This window comes from Bos indicus x Bos taurus, chromosome 9 (genome assembly GCF_003369695.1).
Source record: "Bos indicus x Bos taurus breed Angus x Brahman F1 hybrid chromosome 9, Bos_hybrid_MaternalHap_v2.0, whole genome shotgun sequence".
NCBI lineage: Eukaryota > Metazoa > Chordata > Mammalia > Artiodactyla > Bovidae > Bos > Bos indicus x Bos taurus.
The window spans coordinates 41,065,314-41,084,531 of record NC_040084.1 but is presented as its reverse complement, the minus strand read 5'-3'; the positions used below and the strand labels follow the sequence as shown (position 1 = coordinate 41,084,531).

Genomic DNA, 19,218 nt, shown 5'->3' with positions numbered 1-19,218 from the left:
CCAGAAGATATGTGACTTGGGTGGCCAATCAGTTGAACTAAGACCTCTGTAGAAGATATAACTAGTTCTATTAGCAGTAGTTTTTTTGAGCAGGCATTCACGAAATCTAGGAATTTCTCAAGCAAATACTTCTATAGCTGGAATTCTTCCAAAGATTCTACATTAAGAATTCCAAACTTGGAATGAAAAAGAGTCCCTTAATGCCTCTAGCTAAGGACATCAGAATATTTTACTACATTTAACTATGAACACTAAGAATTCAGACATTTTTTAAGATTCTTTGAGATCCTAAGTCTGAGATATTTCTAAATATATCTAATCTCAAATCATAAGAGCCTATTTATAATGACCATAGATTTAATTTGATAACTCTACAAAAAGAAGCTGTCTTTGAAGGTTAATATTTAACTCTGATTAAAGTTTATGATTGAGCAGAATATTGCTTAGTTGTGACAAAGATTAATATATAGTTTATATATATATATTTTATATATATATATATATAGTTTGTATACTATAAACTGTAATAGTGCTTGATACTTGCTTTTCTTTCAAAGGGGGTACCAAGACCTGCTGAATCAAATGAAAGAAACTGAAAGCCAATCCGTCTGTGAAGATATAGAATGTGAACTAGAGCGTTTAGTCAAGAAAATGGAAATTAAAGGAGAACAAATTTCCAAACTAATGCAGCATCAAGAAAGCGTAAGAAAGTTTTAGTAAAAAATTTTAATAAAAAGATAATAGATCTGGATTCAATGTTACGTTTCTCTAGACCTTCCAAATTTGAGGCCTGTATGGGTGGCTTAGTGAAAAGATGATAGATAGGAGTCACTTAGACTTATGATAAAATAGAGTCATCTGTACATTGAAATAACATGGTCTGCTACATAATTCTTAATATAATATAAAGAAAAGAGAACAAAGAAATTTAGTTATAGGGAATTCTCTGGCCGTCCAGTTGGTTAGAGCTCTATGCTTTCATTGCTGGGGCCCAGGTTCAGTCCTTGGTCGGGGAACTAAGATCCTACAAGCCACACGGCACAGCCAAAGGGAGAAAAAACAGAGAAAGTTTAATTATGTATTCAGAAGTAACTTTGGGAAAATTAAGAGGTAGGCTAAATTTGCTTTACATCTCTCCCAGCTGTCCATTTAGCATTCTTTCCTCTTATCCCTCTCTTTCCTAATGCCTTACTGAAGCCCCTTATGTCAACAGGTATCTAAAGCATACCCCATCTCTAAAACCACTATTTCCAGTTTCTCAGAACAAGCCATGCTGTGTTGCATTCCTTGGGAACCTATGCTTAGCTCACTCTAGTGGAGGTGATGAGGAGGACTCTATCCTTGTGTATAAATTCGTAGTAACTAAGAATGGCATAATAGTCTTAATATTTTGACAAAAAAAATCATGGAATATTACATTTTATCCCAAGACAATGAATTCACTCTTAGGACTATTATGCTCCTGAAACAGAAAGCAGAGGGAATCTTTCCAGGAACCTTCAGGTCATATCATGTAGCTATCTGCTAATGGATTAATCAGCATTCATATAAGTTGGTAATATATTAACCTCACAATTAAGCCTTCCCCACTTTTGTAGGAAAGTAATAAAGAATGCAGAATTTTACTGCCTTTGTTCCTCTGTGGCCAATAAAGAAAGACAGAAGAAAATGAAATTTTGAAGCAAACATTTTCACTTAACTGGCTTTTAAAGCTATAGTAAGTAAACTTTCTGTATGATTGTGTTAGGGTGAAAATTATGTAACTTGTATACTTTCTTAGAATCACATAGGAGAAACCTGAAAGGAATAGAAGAGTAGTCGTATTTTTAAAATTTAGGCAGTATGTACATAAGTTATATTTTGAAAAATATTATATATATATATATATATATATATATATATATATATAATAGCTTATAGAAGTAAAAATTTTTAAGAATTTTTAGGTAAACAGAACACCAGATACTTAGCCAGTGTCTGGACCAGCTCTACAAATCAGGCTATGCTTAAGTGAAATAGATTAAGTAATGTGGGGAATTCCCTGGCGGTCCATTGGTTAGGATTCCACACTTCCTCAGTAGGGTACATGGGTTCCATCCATGATTGGGGAATTGAGATCCCACAAGCCATGTAATGTGGCCAAAATAAATAATTGTTTAAAAGATTCAGTAATGGACTGGACTTGAAAGAAAAGGGCTTATCAAGTTTATAGATTTTGTTTTGTTTAATTCTGTCAACCCAATCATTACTAGAAACTCCTCAATGAGAAAAGGTTATTTATTCCTTTGCCTTTAAAAACAAAACAAAACTGGCATTCAGTAGTGCTTTAAACTCAGGAATACTTTAAAGAAAAAATATAGACTCTATAAACGTGATGTTCACTCCTAGCACCAAATTTTTGCTTTGTTGTTAATGTCACCAGAAAGGTCCTTCTCTCTCCATGTTCTCCTGATTTTTCCCGTTTCTTATCTTACAAAAACAAACATTTCTTTCTCTCAGCTTCTCCAGCCCATATCGATCTTGTCCTTCTTTATCCTTCTTAGACATACACTTTTTGTCCTACTCAAAGTTATTCTGGCTTGAATTATTCTCTAGTTGTCACATATATGCTTTTTTTTCTCTAATAATAAGAGCAATAAGCTTCTGGAAAGCAATGATTGTTTTATTCATTATGTTTCTGTGTAAATAGCACAGTGTTAGGTATGCAATAAGGATTCAATAAATAAAGACTTACCAAACTTTTTAATTTCATGTAATCTTTAAACCATCAATCCAATCCTCTATTATAAGGTATATTTTAAGTATATTTTTGACTGAAATATTAGATTTTTTTCTTTCCAGGTCCGCAAACTGCAGCAAAAAGTTCAGAATTCAAAGATGAGTGAAACTTCAGCTATTCAGCAAGAAGATAGCAACTGTAAAGGAACAAAGAATATAAAAAATAGCTCCAGAAAATGTTTGCTAACTAACTCTCTTCAAAAGAACAACAACTGTCGTCCAATACGAGTCCATAATCTTCAGATGAAATTGAGACGAGATGATATTATGTGGGAACAGTAACACAATAGCAAAACTATCATCTTGAATGAACTTTGTCAATGAGATCTTGAACTGTCTAAAGTGGTTTTAATTTAATATACCTTTGTGAAATTTTGCATTATGTTTCTAGCCTCTATAAAGTATCAAATTGTAGTATTTTTAAATGAATGCCTAATGACCTCCTAAGAAACCCAAATAATAAATGATTGCTTTCCTGTTCTTTTTTATTGACTAAAATACCTCAGCATACCATGTTTTAGAAACATTGTTCACTTTGCAGATACATTAAGTTTAAAACATTATACTAGACTGATGATATTTAAAATTGAGTTGAATTTGAGATATAAGTGCCATTCCACTTTTTCATTTAGTAGGCTTGTAACCTTAAGAAGATTATAAAGAACAAATATAAAATTAACAGAGTATGGACAGGCCTTTTAACTTTTCTTGTGCTTCTTCCCTGTCTTGTTTTAGAGCTGGGGAATGTTTTTCTTTTTTGGAAAGGGAAAAGCTTTGTGAAGAGTCCTTTAGTCCATTTTTTAATGTGACAATTACAAATAGGAACTCATAGTTAACTAACTCTTAGATGACAGTAATCCAACTGTGAAAGCCTTTCTCTGCTATTCCCATTCTCTTTTATAAATCTAGCTCTTGTTTTTTTTAATCTGACTCCTTTATAACTATATTTTTATGCTTTGATTAGTGATGCCATAAGATATTTCTTTGTACATATATGCTTTATAGTGAATTTCCATTTGTTGACCTGTCTTTCCAGAAATGTGTGGAAACTAGTACAACTCTACTGAACTTACTTTGTTTCTCACCAGAATCCTTTGGGGCAACTAGAGAATTGGAGTCACCACCTGATGGAGAACTAGAAGACTGACACAAAAAGCATAACAGAAGGGAGGAGCTCAGAAGATAGGATAGCAATTTAAAAAATGGTGATTCCAAAGGGACAGTTTTAGAGGTACATCTTTATCTATAGCTGGGGGATATTCAAGCTATAGGTATGAAAGAATAAAAAGATCAAGATCTTGGGGAGCTAGGAAATGCAATTTTTTTTAAAGATAGTCTTTATATCCTCTTAGGAAATCCCAAAGATTATATGTAGGAGAAAGAGAGTAATTGTGGGCTCTTTGTGGAGGAAAGAGAAAAACTATAATTCATTCTTATGAAGAGAAAAAGAGGTGCTTCTCAAAGACCTTTCCATACCTGAAGTGGAGATATGACTGAAAATGGGCAGATTTATACTTGGAATTGTCCTTGAAAGTAACTAATGACTGAAATAAACGTTTCTCTGCCTCTGGTTTAAATGTTGTCCTTCACCCACTTTCACTCCCTCTCCCCTTACAGCTCCTTCAACCCAAGAGATGTTCCACAGACTGCTTCATCTAAACTCAGTTTCATCACCTTACCTATTTTTCTACTTTATCTTTTCTCAAGAATGTGAGTGCCATAGTTTATACTTGGCAAAAAACTCACCCAGATATGCCTTTGTTTTCTATGCACTTAAGATGGTGGCTGAATATTTTTAATTTACCAGTAGTAAAGTCATTACTTGTGGAGATGTTTTACTAAAACAAATTACCATAAAAAATTAAAATCACTTAAGGAACACTTGAATATTTTAACTAAGAATTGTGAATTTTCTTCCAAAACCAGTGCAATGTAGTAGAAAAAACATAGATCTCGGAAATAGGAAACTTGGGTTCATGTTGATTCTGCCACTTAGTAGTTTAGACAATCAAATGACTTTTTGGAACCTCTGTTTCTCATTTGTAAAAGTAGGATTGTATTACTACCTACCTCATAGGGTTGTTGTGAGATTAACTGAAATAACATGTCAAAGCACCCAGCAGAAGGGTTGGCACTGAATAAAAACTCAGTAAATGTTATATCTGAGCAGCCAAAAAGAGAAAAAATTGTCATAGATCCTGAGTTGCAGGGGTTAAAGCCTGAAAGCAAGAACCAAAAGGTACTCTTCATAAAAGTGAGAATATTCTAAATTTACTTTTTTTTTTCTTTTTCTATATGCCTAGGATGAAATTGCTTTGATTTGTTCCCTGGCTCAGGTTTCTAGTGGGGGTTGGGTAAAGAATATAATCCTACCATGATGTGGAAATATGTACTCATAGCAACTTGATTTGAAGTTTGTTTGGGTTGTTGGGGTGACATGTATTAGGAAAGATGATAAAGAATGGTCTCCTGTTGCTCCATCACAATTACTGAACTGAAAATGTGTCTCTGCTCACAGACTGCTGCTTGCCTTTGACTCCTCAGGGGGTGGAGCAAACGATTTCCTTCCTGGATGGGGCTGTCTATGGTCAGTGTACAAGAGTTGCTGTAGCAACCCCGCAGCTGTGCTCTGCCTAGCAGAAACTCGGTAGGATATCATAGATTTTTGTTCACTTAAGTGAAAAACAGGTTTGCTTGTTTTTTATTTAATCATAAATTGAAAAAAATGAAATTAGAACTTTTATCCAAGACAAGTCTCAACTTTGATGCAACTATGAAACTAGAAAGTTTGAGTGTTTGAAGCAGTAGTGACTATTCTAATCCTGGAAATAGGAGTTGGAATCTTGAATTAACTGTATTTGTGTGGGTCATTGGAATATGACCATTTTTATTAAGTTGTAGCTAAAGATAGGAAGATTAGAGGGAAATGCCCTATTTTCAACAGTACAAGGTTAAAGGAAATATTTAATACAGTGTGCTAACTGGCTGGGATGGTATGCTTGAAACTTATTTTTTAGTTATGTATAAAGCTTTCTTCCTTTAAAAATAAAATTTTAACTGTAGAGTAGTATTCTTAATCCATGATAAGACATCAAAATGTAAATCAAAACTTGACTTGTGAGATATCAAACTAGGGGGAAAGGGTGGGTTGGTCATGAGCAATGGAAGGAGTGCTCAGTGTGGCCAAAAATGCACCAGCTGCCATTGTTGGTATAGTGTAAATAGTGAAACTCCTAATGGAGTTTTCCTGGAACTCTATTCATCTGTAACTAAAGCTGTACCTACAGAGAACATTTAATTTAATTGTATGTGAGGTTTAGATAAGTATAAGCTGACTCCCAGATGTACAACAATACAAACCTATCTAAGGCATAGCATAGCATCTTGAGATTAAAAAAAAAAAACTCTTTATGGGTGCCATGGCACCTTTTAATTAAAGTAAAACGAGGATAAATAAAAATAATAATTGACTGTCACCGGTGTGAAAATAAATTCACTTCTTGGTAAATAGACCTTGCCAGTACCTCAGCCTTATTCTTCATAACCTGTGTACTTATTTAACTTTCCTCCTTTTTTTTTTTTTTTTTTTGGTGTTTTGTTATATAGAGAGAATTAGATATAGCAAAATGGTAAAGTTTAAAGTTTAAAATATTGTCTAGACCAGAGTTTATTTTGATTATAGCTATGAAGTGTTTACATAAAGAATCAGGTCGATTTTTTCTCCTGATGGGTTTTTTTTTTTTTTTTTTTGCTATGCTGGGTCTTCATTGCTGAGAGGGCTTTTCTTTAGTTGTAGCAAGTGGGGGCTGCTCTCTAGTTGCAGAGCATGGGCTCTAGAGTACATGGACTTCAGTAATTGTGGCATATGGATCAGTAGTTGTAGCTCCCAGGCTCTAGAGCACAGGCTCAATTGTTGTGGGGTGCCTGGGCTTAGTTCCTCCACAGCATGTGGAATCTTCCCAGATCAGGGATCAAACCTGTGTCTCCTGCATTGCCAGGCAGATTCTTTACTGCTGAAATACCAGGAAAACCCTCCTGATGGGTTTTTGAGCATGTTCTCCATACCAGTATAGTGTCATTGCATTCTCAAAAGCTTATTAGATGCCATAGACAATTATTAAAATTATAAACTAGGATACCCCCACTGAAGAAATGTATTTTTTATTATATATGCATGATCTATTGTATTCCTTGTATTATATCTGTTTAATAGTTTTAACAGAAAAGAAGTAAACTGATCTCTTGTTACTTTACACTCTGAGGTATTTTTTGTTTCTGTTTTTCAACCATGTAAGACTTATAAATGCCAGTTCATCATTTTGTAATGTTGAGAGACTGGATCCAGGCTGTAGGCAGAATGCTGGGCATGATGAATTTTCTATCAAAGAAAGACAGAAAAAGTTATTTGGTATAATCAGCTTTCTAGAATAATCTTTTAAAATAAGTATGATGTTATCCACCATACTTTCTGCCTAGATTTTGCTTATCTAGCTTCCCTTAATTCTTCAGATCTCAATTTACTGCAGCCTCTAAGAAACCCTCTTTAAGCGTCTTCTTCACATCCCTACCTGCTCCCAAATCTGGCTTAGCTGCCTTTTCTAGGTACTTGCTCTGTCTTTGCACTTCGCACATTTTCTTGTTATCATTTGTTTGTTTGTCTTCCCATAGATTGAAAGCTCCCTGAAGGCAAGATCATTTCTTGTTCACCGCTGTAGCCAAGAACCCAGCATAGTACCTGGCCCATAAGTGGCCTCTCAGTAAATATTTAATAATTATACTGCATGGAAATACATTAACCTTATTTGGTGAACTCATTTGGAATGAGCATATTGGATCAAGTACTGTTGTTTCAGGCACCAGTTCAACTACTCTGTTGTTTCATCTTTTAAGGATATGTGACCATATTTTATATAACCACTAGTTAAGAATATTTAAGTATTTTATTATTTTTTGGGGGGGCAACACAGACAACAGGCACTCAGAATGTTGCTTTCTTTGATATTATGATGCTAAGAGGAAGAGGTTTGAGAATCAAGGTAGTTCTTTACTTGTATATTGGTGTGTTTGACATGTTCATTCAGCAAGTATTGATCTCTAATAATCAAGAATTTGTTGATCCTAGGATACTGTGTTAGTTGCTATAGAAGATTCAAAGAAATTATACATGGATTATGTCTTTAAGTTGCTTATAGTCTGATAGTAGAGATAAGACATACATAAACATATAAGAAAGAAAACAGTAGGTGGCACAGAGGTATAATGATCAGCACAGAGCAGATGCTCAAAAAATATTTGTCTACCAAACCTTTGTTTTCATCCATTCATAGATGAAGTCAGCCTGTTTGTATTTCTTCATTTGTTATCTTGATATATATATGGCTCTCCTCTGCTTTATTTCCTCATGGCAGAATTGGTCTCAGATTCTTAATCTTCCATAACTTATTGATTGAGGAAACCAGTCCACCCAGTAGTCTCAAACACGTACTGTCACATAACCAGCACCAAATTCAAAGACATGAGTCAAAAGAATGGTATGAAACACAAGTATATGGGAAGAGAGTGGAGAGTAATTGGGGCAAAAGTCAAACAACAAGGATTTAGACTGCAACAGAAAAATAATATAGTGGCAAGTTATATACTAAAGGCCAATTATTGATTTTCACAGAATTATGCAAATAATTTCCAGTCACTTTCCTTATGAATTTAACCCTCTCAATTTCCTCATACTTCATCTTCTTTATCACTTAGGCCAAGTCAGTATTTTTCAAACTGTAGATCATATCCTATTAATGGATTGTGAAATCAATTTAGTGGATCACTGTCAACATTTTTAAAAATAATATAGAATAGCATTGAAACTGTCAGAGCACTTCACACATAGAGAAGGTAGTGCTGTTTTATGAAATTTTGTAAGTACTAAATTATAATTTAAAATGCAAAATTATAATTTAAAATGCAAAATTATAATTTAAAATGTAAAATTATAATTTCTAAATGTTATTTGGAAAAGTAAAATCCAGCTTTTAATAAATGTTCAAAGGGAATGAATTTGAAAAATGTTGTGGAGGACAGTGAGATAGCCAGTATAAAATAGGAATACTCTCAAGTTCCCTACTATGACTTGTGCAGTCTACTGTTGATCCCAGAAATACCATTTCAAATTTGTTTTGTATGTTCTACAGGTAAAAGTCCCACTTTAGTCAATACCTTTACATTTGCTGGTCTATAGAATACTCTTTTCAAACACTAGCCAACCTACATTAGAGGAGTGTTACTTTTCTAATGTGGATACAAATAAATATATTCACCATGAATTCTTTAACAAAAGGCCTCAATTATTTCTCAGCCATTGTTTCTGTCTTGTCACTGCCTCTGTGTGGAATCTAATCAAGCAGGGGTTTTATGATTAGGAAAAAAATCTTTTCTGTAGGTGCTTGAGACAGTTTTAAAATGCATAAAGAAGTGAGATTTGTGAGAGGAAAAACTGTGCATGTCTTGAATCTGAAATGAGCAAAGATTTATCCTGTGAGAAACCCTATTTGTTTGAGCATCAGCAGTCAACAACACTAAAAAAGTTTGAAACCTGATATACTACCAACAGGACACTCTTTAAAGACATGTCGTTTTACTGAACTGATAAAATATTTTGAAAAGAGTGAATGGAGTATATAAATATCTTACCTGAAAAACAGCTTCATTAAATGAAATTACTGCCAACTGACAGGCTGTGGTTCTGTGACTTTTGATATCCTATTCAACATGTTTCTTCAGGCAGTGTCAGCTTTTGGCTGTGGTTAGAACACTTTCACTTTTCACTTTCATGCATTGGAGAAGGAAATGGCAACCCACTCCAGTGTTCTTGCCTGGGGAATCCCAGGGACGGGGGAGCCTGGTGGGCTGCTGTCTATGGGGTCGCACAGAGTCAGACACGACTGAAGCAACATAGCAGCAGCAGAACATAGGAAGAAGTGCCATAAGGAAGCGAACATCAGGGTGATGTTCATTATAATGGGATTCTACTCACTTGTAAAAGTTTGTTCACCACTACAAAGTATTAAAAGTGCTTAAATTGTTAAATAGATTTTAGTCCTTATGAAAAGAAGATTATAAAGTGAGCCAGACCTTCTAGTCATAGCTAAAATATTCTTTTGACCTAATTTTGCTTAATCTGATCAAGTAAATTTTAGGATAAGTTTTGAAAAACCTTGAAAGTTTTTCTTTGGTTAATTTTCTTTAAAGTTAAATGTACAATGACTTGTGGGATATTTCTTAGAAAAATCTATTATTGAACTAGTACAGAATGTGAATCATTTCTTGCCTGAAATATAAGATTGTTGTTTACAAGGCAGTTGTCCAGAATCTTCTCATTAAATTGGAAACTATTTCGCTTTTCATCACTGTAGGTTCTTTTAACTTCACAAGTGTGTTATTTAAAACATAAATCCTATTGGTACACAGGAAACCCATTTAAAATTAAATTTTAAAACACTCTTGAGAATTCCATGGAACATTTTTGGTTTTATAATTTCTAGCAAAAGAAAAAGTACCTTTAATACCTTAAAAATATATTTTCAGAGATAGCTAACCCCAGACTTTGTAATAATACATGTGAAAGAATAGCACTATTAATATTTTAAAATATTGAATGCTTGAATATAGCACAAAATTATTACCTTCATTTTCCCCAAAATAAGCTAAGCCACAAATTTAAAACTGGGAAATTCAGTATCAGAATTAAAAGAAATATTTCTGGGTTAAGAAGTTCTACTTTTACTTTAATTTCAAAATGAATTTGTCTTTTAAAAGCTTATTCTGTGATTTTATGTATATAACTCTTTGATTTGATAAACTTGAAAGAATTTATATCAGTATTATATATGCTGCTTCTCTCTTGTGGTGTGATTTAAATATTGGACACCTAAGCCTAAGTAAATTTTCAGAGAGGGTCATTTTCTCTTTGTTCTTTTATAGTATAGCTCTTAAGCAGAGTGAGAGCTTTGCCTTTGCTATTTGAATAGAATGTTTTCCTGTGGTTTCTAATTCTCAGATCCACTTCTGAGCATTTCTATGGATATGCCACAACTAGTGGAGTTTGATTCTTAACCAGTCTAGTAAAATATTATTGATACAAACTACCACTGGCTGAAGTAAAACATAAACCACTCAGAGATTAAAGCATTTAAAAAGAAAAGGGTTTATATGCCAACAAGATTTGTGAGGGAGTCCAAGATATAGAAGGATAGCTTTCACAAATTAAAGATATGACAAGTATTTGAAAGAAAAAAACTTACAAATATACCAAGGTCATCAAGTTTACTGTTAATCTCTTTAAGGTAGAAAACAGCTTTTGGATATGACATATCCAAAAAGATCATCACATATCTTCAGACATTGGCATTGTCAAAATCAGGGATATATTTGTTTCTATCGGGGAATATCTTATAGGAAAGACTCAAGGTTTCATTTACTGAGGGAACAAGAATCAGACAAATTGACTGTTTTTGCTGATGTTACTTTATCTCGGTTGCAAATTTCCAAGGTCACCTTTGGGCTCAGTGATTCACTAAAAGAATACATAGAACTCAGAAAAGCTATTATACTCATGGTTTATTACAACAAAAACATACAAATTTAAATCAGCAACTCAAAAAAGGACATAAGGTAAAGTTCAGGAAGTCTAGGGTTTCCCTGGTAGCTCAGCTGGTAAAGAATCTGCCTGCAATTCAGGAGATCCCAGTTCGATTCCTGGGTTAGGAAGATCCCCTGGAGAAGGGTTAGGCTACCCACTCCAGTATTCTTGGGCTTCTCTGGTGGCTCAGAGAGTAAAGAATCCGCCTGCAATGCAGGAGACTTGGGTTTGATCCCTGGGTTGGGAAGATTCCCCTAGAGGAGGGCATGGCAACCCACTCTAGTATTCTTGCCTGGAGAACAAGAGGAGCCTGAACAGAGGAGCCTAGTGGGGTACAGTCCATGGGGTCACAAAGAGTCAGACACAACTGAGCAACTAAGCACAGCACAGCAAAGTCCAGGAAACACCAGGCATGAACTAGAACTTGTCTTCCAGTGAAGTCATGCAGATAGCACTTAATTCTAGCAATGATGTATGATATGCTTGGAGTATTGCTCCTCTGAGCTTTGGTGTCCAATTTTTTTATTGTGGGCTGGTCACATAGCATGGCTGACTGCCCATGTGACTGACCTTCAGTCTCCGGTCCCTCTGAAAAAGTGAAAGTGATAGTCGCTTAGTGATGTCCAATTCTTTGCATTCCATGGACTGTAGCCTGCCAGACTCCTCTGTCCATGGAATTCTCCAGGCAAGAATACTGGAGTGGGTAGCCATTCCCTTCTCCAGGGGATCTTACCAATCCAAGGACAGAACCCGGGACTGCTGCATGCAGGCAGATTCTTTTCTGTCTGAGCCACCAAAGCTGGTACCAAATGGCTGAAAGCCCCATCATAAATCACATTGTTAGTGAAGACTATCTTGCAGAGCATGAAGCTCCTAGGTAAACTAAAAGTGTTTTTATCAGGCAGGCTGTTCCATGGTCTTAGAGGTTATCTCCCAGGAGTTGAGCAAGGGTAAAACCTTTGTTTGGAATGTGAAATGTTAATCCTTTACAACACACGGTTGTTGTATTCCATTTTCTGACTTTGGAATGTGATGTGCATTTCTTACTCTAATTACAGTGTCAATTTTGCCTTCAAATTTCCTCCTAAGGCATGACTTTGACTGCATAAACCTGTTTAGTGATTTTCTACTGCAGTATCATTACTTGGATATTTTGTTTTTATTATGTAAATGTGATGAAAGTTCACACGTATATACAAAAAACCTTCTTGTAATTTGGTTAATAAAATTAAAGTCACATGACACTAAAATTTAGGAGTTATCTTTATCTGGAAACTTTGTAAAGTTCATAAGGTTGTCATTATTTTTACATGTAAAATATCACTCTTATCAGCTCATATACGAAGACAAGAAACCAACAACCATCCAGTTCACCTCAAGCAAGTTGCTTGGACCTTGTTGTTTAATAATGGGCTTTCTGTATGTAATTTAATGAGGTTTGAGGCATGACCATGGTTACAAAAGCAATTACTAAATAACTGCCTTACAGAAAGGAGAATCTTTTTATTGAACCTGTGTAAAATAGCAAGGAAACATGTGCACTATAGTCCATGGAATGGCAAAGAGTTGGACAACTTAGCATCTGAACAGCAGCAACAATGTAAAACAGCTACATGGCCAGGAAAAGTAAAGGAGCTAAGTAAAGGAATTTTGTGTAATTTCAACCATTTAAACTATTTTGGGGTAGTTTTATATGTATTCTCCAGAATCATAATTTTTATGTTTCTCTAACAATGTTCAAGCTACCACAAATTACACTCATCTCACACACTAGCAAAGTAATGTTCAAAATTCTCCAAGCCACGTTTCAACAGTACATGACCAGTGAACTTCCAGATGTTCAAGCTGGATTTAGAAAAGGCAGTGGAACCAGAGATCAAATTGCCAACATCCGTTGGATCATCGAAAGAGCAAGAAAGTTCCAGAAAAGCATCTACTTCTGCTTTATTGACTATGCCAAAGCCTTTGACTGTGTGGATCACAGCAAACTGTGGAAAATTCTGAAAGAGATGGGAATACTGGACTACCTCACCTGCCTCCTCAGAAATCCGTATGCAGGTCAAGAAGCAACAGTTAGAACTAGACATGGAATAGTGAAAGGTTGTTGTTGAATCACGCGAATACACCAGGATTTTTGGCCCCCGGAGGAGAAGAATTCAATCCGGGGCCAGAGACGAGGCTTGATCGCTCAGAGCTTTTGTGTAATAAAGTTTTATTGAAGTATAAAGGAGATAGAGAAAGCTTCTGACATAGGCATCAGAAGGGGGCAGAAAGAGTACCCCCCTGCTGGTCTTTAGCTGGATGTTATATAGTCACTAGCAGTCTGTTAATGAAAGAAAGGAATATCTTAAAATTCAGAATGGAGAGAGATAAAAATGTCTGACACTTGCAGGCTATTTCCTCTATTTGGAGACCCCTGGCCTTCCTGCCTGTTACCCTCTCAATAGCAGACTGGTTCCAAATAGGAAAAGGAGTGCGTCAAGGCTGTATATTGCCACCCTGCTTATTTAACTTACATGCAGAGTACATCATGAGAAATGCTTGGCTGGATGAAGCACAAGCTGGAATCAACATTGCCGGGAGAAATATCAATAACCTTAGATATGCAGATGACACCACCCTTATGGCAGAAAGCGAAGAAGAACTAAAGAGTCTCTTGATGAAAGTGAAAGAGGAGAGTGAAAAAGTTGGCTTAAAGCTCAGCATTCAGAAAACTAAGATCATGGCATCTGGTTCCATCACTTCATGGCAAATAGATGGGTAAACAATGGGAACAGTGTCAGACTTTATTTTGGGGGGTCCAAAAATCACTGCAGATGGTGATTGCAGCCATGAAATTAAAAGACACTTGCTCTTTGGAAGAAAAGTTATGACCAACCTATAGACAGCATATTAAAAAGCAGAGACATTACTTTGCCAACAAAGGTCCCTCTAGTCAAAGCTATGGTTTTTCCAGTAGTCATGTATGGTTGTGAGAGTTGGACTGTAAAGAAAGCTGAGCACTGAAGAATTGACGCTTTTGAACTGTGGTGTTGGAGAAGACTCTTGAGAGTCCCTTGGACTTCAAGGAAATCCAACCAGTCCATCCTAAAGGAAATCAATCCTGAATATTCATTGGAAGGACTGATCTGAAGCTGAAACTCCAATACTTTGGCCACCTGATGCAAAGAACTGACTCATTTGCAAAAGACCCTCATGCTGGGAAAGATTGAAGGCAGGAGGAGAAGGGGATGATAGAGGATGAGATGGTTGGATGGCATCACCAACTCTACGGACATGAGTTTGTGCAAGCTCCGGGAGTTGGTGATGGAAAGGGAAGCCTGGCGTGCTGCAGTCCATGAGATCGCAGAGAGTTGGATAGGACTGAGCGACTGAACTGAACTGAACCATCTGTTACTGATAAGCTATATTAAGATTTCCACAGATTTTTTTTTCTGAATTCCAAAACTTCTGTTAGAACAATGCCTCCAGTTTATACAAGTGTGGCCAAATAAGAGTTTGAAATAAAGAAGAATGGAATTCTTCTTATATGTCCATTAGATACAGGACATTAGTCATAATTAACTAATTTAGTCCTGGGTAGAAAATTCTTGTTTTTCTGATTTGGGGTGAAGCAATCAGTTTCACAAAGTCATCTGCTTCTGGATTTAAAGAGTCCTAGAAATCCTGACTCTAATCTTTTGGTAGTCTGACAGGTATCTGTCTGTCATCCTGATATCAGCTTACGCTGAAAAGTCTGTTTCCATATTCTACTCCCTGTAGAGTCAATAGTTATGAGTATGATAAAAGTCTTTACTGAGGCTTTCACTGTTTTCATGTTTCTGCCAGAACGCCCAATTTCTGGTCTTTGTAGCTCATAATAGGGACTTCAGACCAGGCAAATGTAAGGAAAAAGCAGAAACTGTCTATGGAGAAGACTCAGTGAAAGTGAAGTTCACTCAGTTGTGTCCGACTCTTTGTGACCCCATGGACGATACAGTCCATGGAATTCTCCAAGCCAGAATACTGGAATGGGTAGCCTTTTCCTTCTCCAGGGAATCTTCCAACAGAGGAATTGAACCCAGGTTACCCACGTTGCAGGCAGATTCTTTACCAGCTGAGCCACAAGGGAAGCCTGGAGAAGACTCAGTGACTCATATTAATTTGTAGTAGCCAACAATGATCAATTAATGAAGAATAAAATCCCTTTTTTCCTGAAATAACCCATAATCATGTTATGAAGATTTATTTAACTATCACCTTGAGAGAAAATGTATATTCTGGACAGAGTAGGCAATAAGTAGTCTCTAGATTTTTTCTGGACAGAGTAGGCAATAAGTAGTCTCTAAATTTTTTTTTTTTTTAATTTCAGTTCAGTTCAGTTCAGTCGCTTGCACACCATGCCTCCCTGTCCATCACCAACTCCCGGAGTTTACTCAAACTCATGTCCATTGAGTTAGTGATGCCATCCAACCATCTAATCCTCTATTGTCCCCTTCTCCTCCTGCCTTCAATCTTTCCCAACATCAGGATCTTTTCAAGTGAATCATTTCTTCGCATCGGGTGGCCAAAGTATTGGAGCTTAGCTTCAGCATCAGTCCTTCCAATGATTATTCAGGACTGATCTCCTTCAGGATGGACTGGTTGGATCTCCTTGAAGTCCAAGGAACTCTTAAGAGTCTTCTCCAGCACCACAGTTCAAAAGCGTCAATTCTTTGGTGCTCAGCTTTCTTTATGGTCCAACTCTTGCATCCATATATGACTACTGGTAAAACAATAGCTTTGACTAGACAGACCTTTGTTGGCAAAGTAGTGTCTCTGCTTTTTAATATGCTGTCTAGGTTGGTCATAGCTTTTCTTTCAAGGAGCATGTGTCTTTTAATTTCATAACTGCAGTCACCATCTGCAGTGATTTTGGAGCCAAAAAAAAAAGTCTATTTCCATTATTTTCCCATCTATTTGCCATGAATTGATGGGACCAGATGCCATGATCTTAGTTTTCTGAATGTTTTAAAATTTATTCATTTTTAATTGGAGGATAATAGTTTTACATTCTTGCCAATGCAAGAGAAGTGGGTTCCATCCTTGGTCTTGTAAGATACCACATGCCTCGGAGCAACTAAGCTGATGTGCCACAACTACTGATCTTGTGCTCTAGAGCCCGGGAACCACAACTGCTGAGCCCATGCACTGCAACTACCGAAGCCCACAGGCCCTAGAGCCAGTGCTGCACAAAAGAGAAACCACCACACTGAGAAGCCTGCACAGTGCAACGATAGTAGCCCTTGCTCTCTGCAACTAGAGAAAGCCCACTGAAAGCAATGAAGACCCATCATAATTGTATATGTGTGTGTGTATATATATATATATATATATATATATATATATATATATTTCAACATGGAAGATATTTAGAAATAACAAAGAGAAGTTTTACAGAGAGTCCTTCACTGTCCATTGAAAGATTCATTCAAACAATTATCAGTATAAAGTTCTTGCTGTAAATATCAAAATAAGAAACACTTCTATTGATACTGAGAGTAGAAATCATGAAGTTACAAGATCAGAGAGAGTTGCAGTGCCTGGTAGGAAAAGAAACACCATATGCTGAAATGAGTAACAATATGGGTTCATATCTATGAGTTAAGATCAGAAATAGGTAGAGACAGAAATAAAACCCCAAAATGAAAATCTTCCATGATTTTTTGAAAGTGATAATACAATTTTATAAGATACAGTAGGATTCACATTTGAGGCACAGAAAGAGGAAGAAGGAAATAGGTTTAGCACACATTCTTTAGGATATAGCCAGTTCCATGTGGAAACACCATGTTCGGGATGCTTAGTTTAAGTTTATGTAAAATTTTACCATAAAATATGGGTTTAGTGATTTTGTATATCATATTTGTATTTTTATAACTCAAATTTAAAGAAGTGTTTCAAGTATTTGTAGAGCGTTCAAGAGATGCCCTTTGGCAATTTCAAAAGCTCTGATACAATTGTTGTTGTATGGTCACTAAGTCATGTCCAACTCTTTGCAACCCCATGGACTGCAGCACTCCAGGCTCCCTGTCCGTCACCAACTCTCGGAGCTTGATAAAACTCATGTCCATTGAGTCGGTGATGCCGTCCGGCCATTTCATCCTCTGTCATCCCCTTCTCCTCCCACCTTCAATCTTTCCCAGCATCAGGGTCTTTTCGGATGGGTCAGTTCTTCGCATCAGGTGGCCAAAGCATTGGAGTTTCAGCTTTGGCATCTGTCCTTCCAAAGAATATTCAGGACTTATTTCCTTTAGGATGGACTGGTTGAATCTCCTTGCTGTCCAAGCTACTCTCAAGAGTCTTCTCCAACACCAAATCACGGTGCATTCATTGATATTATATAATTGACTGACAAGATTGAAGGACTCTGCATAGAAGAGAAGCATTGCCCTCTGATGACTGGAATACAAAAATATTAGACCTCAAGGTGGAGATTATAAATAAATTAGATGTATAAGCTATTTTTTATTAAATTATAGTAAATTTTTCTTATAGTCCAAGCTGTCCAAAAGTGAAAAAAAAGCTCTATCTGTTTTCAGTGCTAATAAAAGAAAATATCATTATTTTTTTCTGAAACTGATCACTGAAACTACCTAGACAAAATTACCATATGGTCATGGAACAAGAAATGGAAAAAACTATAATTAAAAGAAATTAAAGTTGGTTTTTTACAAAGGAAAAAAAAATAGTTTTACATTCTTGTGTTGCTTTCTACCATACAACAATGTGAATCAGCCGTAGGTATATACATGTATCCTCCCTTTTGAACCTCCCTGCCACCTCCCATCCCATCCTACCCCTCTAGGTTGTCACAGAACACCAGGTTTGAGCTCCCTGTCATACAGCAAATTCTCACTGGCTATCTATTTTACATATAGTAATGTATATGTTTCAATGCTGCTCTCTCAATTCATCCCACACTCTCCATCCCCAACTGTGTCCACAAGTCTATTCTCTATGTCTGCATCTCTAGTGTTGCCCTGAAAATAGGTTAATCAGTACCATTTTTCTAGATTCCATATATGTGTGTTAAGATACAATATTTGTTTTTCTCTTTCTGACGTACTTCACTGTGTAATAGGCTCTAGGCTCATCCACCTCATTAGGACTGACTCCAGTGTATTATTTTTTATAGCTGAGTAATATTCATTGTGTGTATGTACCACATCTTTATCCATTCATCTGTCAATGGACATCTAGGTTCCTTCCATATCCTAGTTATTGTGAATAGTGCTACAGTGAACATTGGGGTACATGTGTCTCTTTGAATTGTGGTTTTCTAAGGGTATATGTCCAGTAGTGGGATTGCTGGATTGTATGGTAGTTTTATTCCTAGTTTTTTAAGGAATCTCCATACTGTTCTCCATAGTGGCTGCATCAATTTACATTCTCACCAACAGTACAAGAGGGTTCCATTTTCTCCACACTCTTTCTGGCATTTATTGTTTGTATATTTTTTGATGATGAACATTTTGAGCAATAGCTCATTGTAGTTTTAATTAGCATTCCTCTAATACTGATTGATGTTGAACATCTTTTCATGTATTTATTAGCCATCTGTATATCTTCTTTGAAGAAATGTCTGTTTAGGTCTTCTGCCTACTTTTTGATTGAGTTATTTGTTTTCTTTTATTGAGCTGCATGAGCTGCTTGTATGTTTTGGAAATTAATCCTTTGTCACTTGTTTCATTTGTTATTATTTTCTCCCATTCTGAAGCTTGTCTTTTTACCTTGTTTGTAGTTTCCTTTGCTGTGCAAAAAGCTTTAAGTTTAATTAGGTCCCACTTGTT

The 19,218-nt window shown here is 36.0% G+C and overlaps 1 protein-coding gene across 5 annotated transcripts in view; it reads left to right on the top strand.

The window, feature by feature from the left end:
- CEP57L1 (centrosomal protein 57 like 1) overlaps positions 1–9,499 on the top strand; it is a 91,527-nt gene extending 82,028 nt beyond the window's left edge. For 3 of the 5 annotated variants that reach the window (XM_027551261.1, XM_027551259.1, XM_027551262.1), the window contains 2 exons: positions 558–702; positions 2,842–9,499. In XM_027551261.1, the coding sequence (XP_027407062.1) occupies positions 558–702; positions 2,842–3,060 (364 nt within the window). In that variant the 3' untranslated portion in view covers positions 3,061–9,499. The remainder of the gene's footprint in view (positions 1–557; positions 703–2,841) is intronic. The other 2 variants (XR_003512594.1, XM_027551260.1) reach the window with 2 other exon arrangements.
- The last annotated feature ends 9,719 nt before the right edge of the window (positions 9,500–19,218 follow it).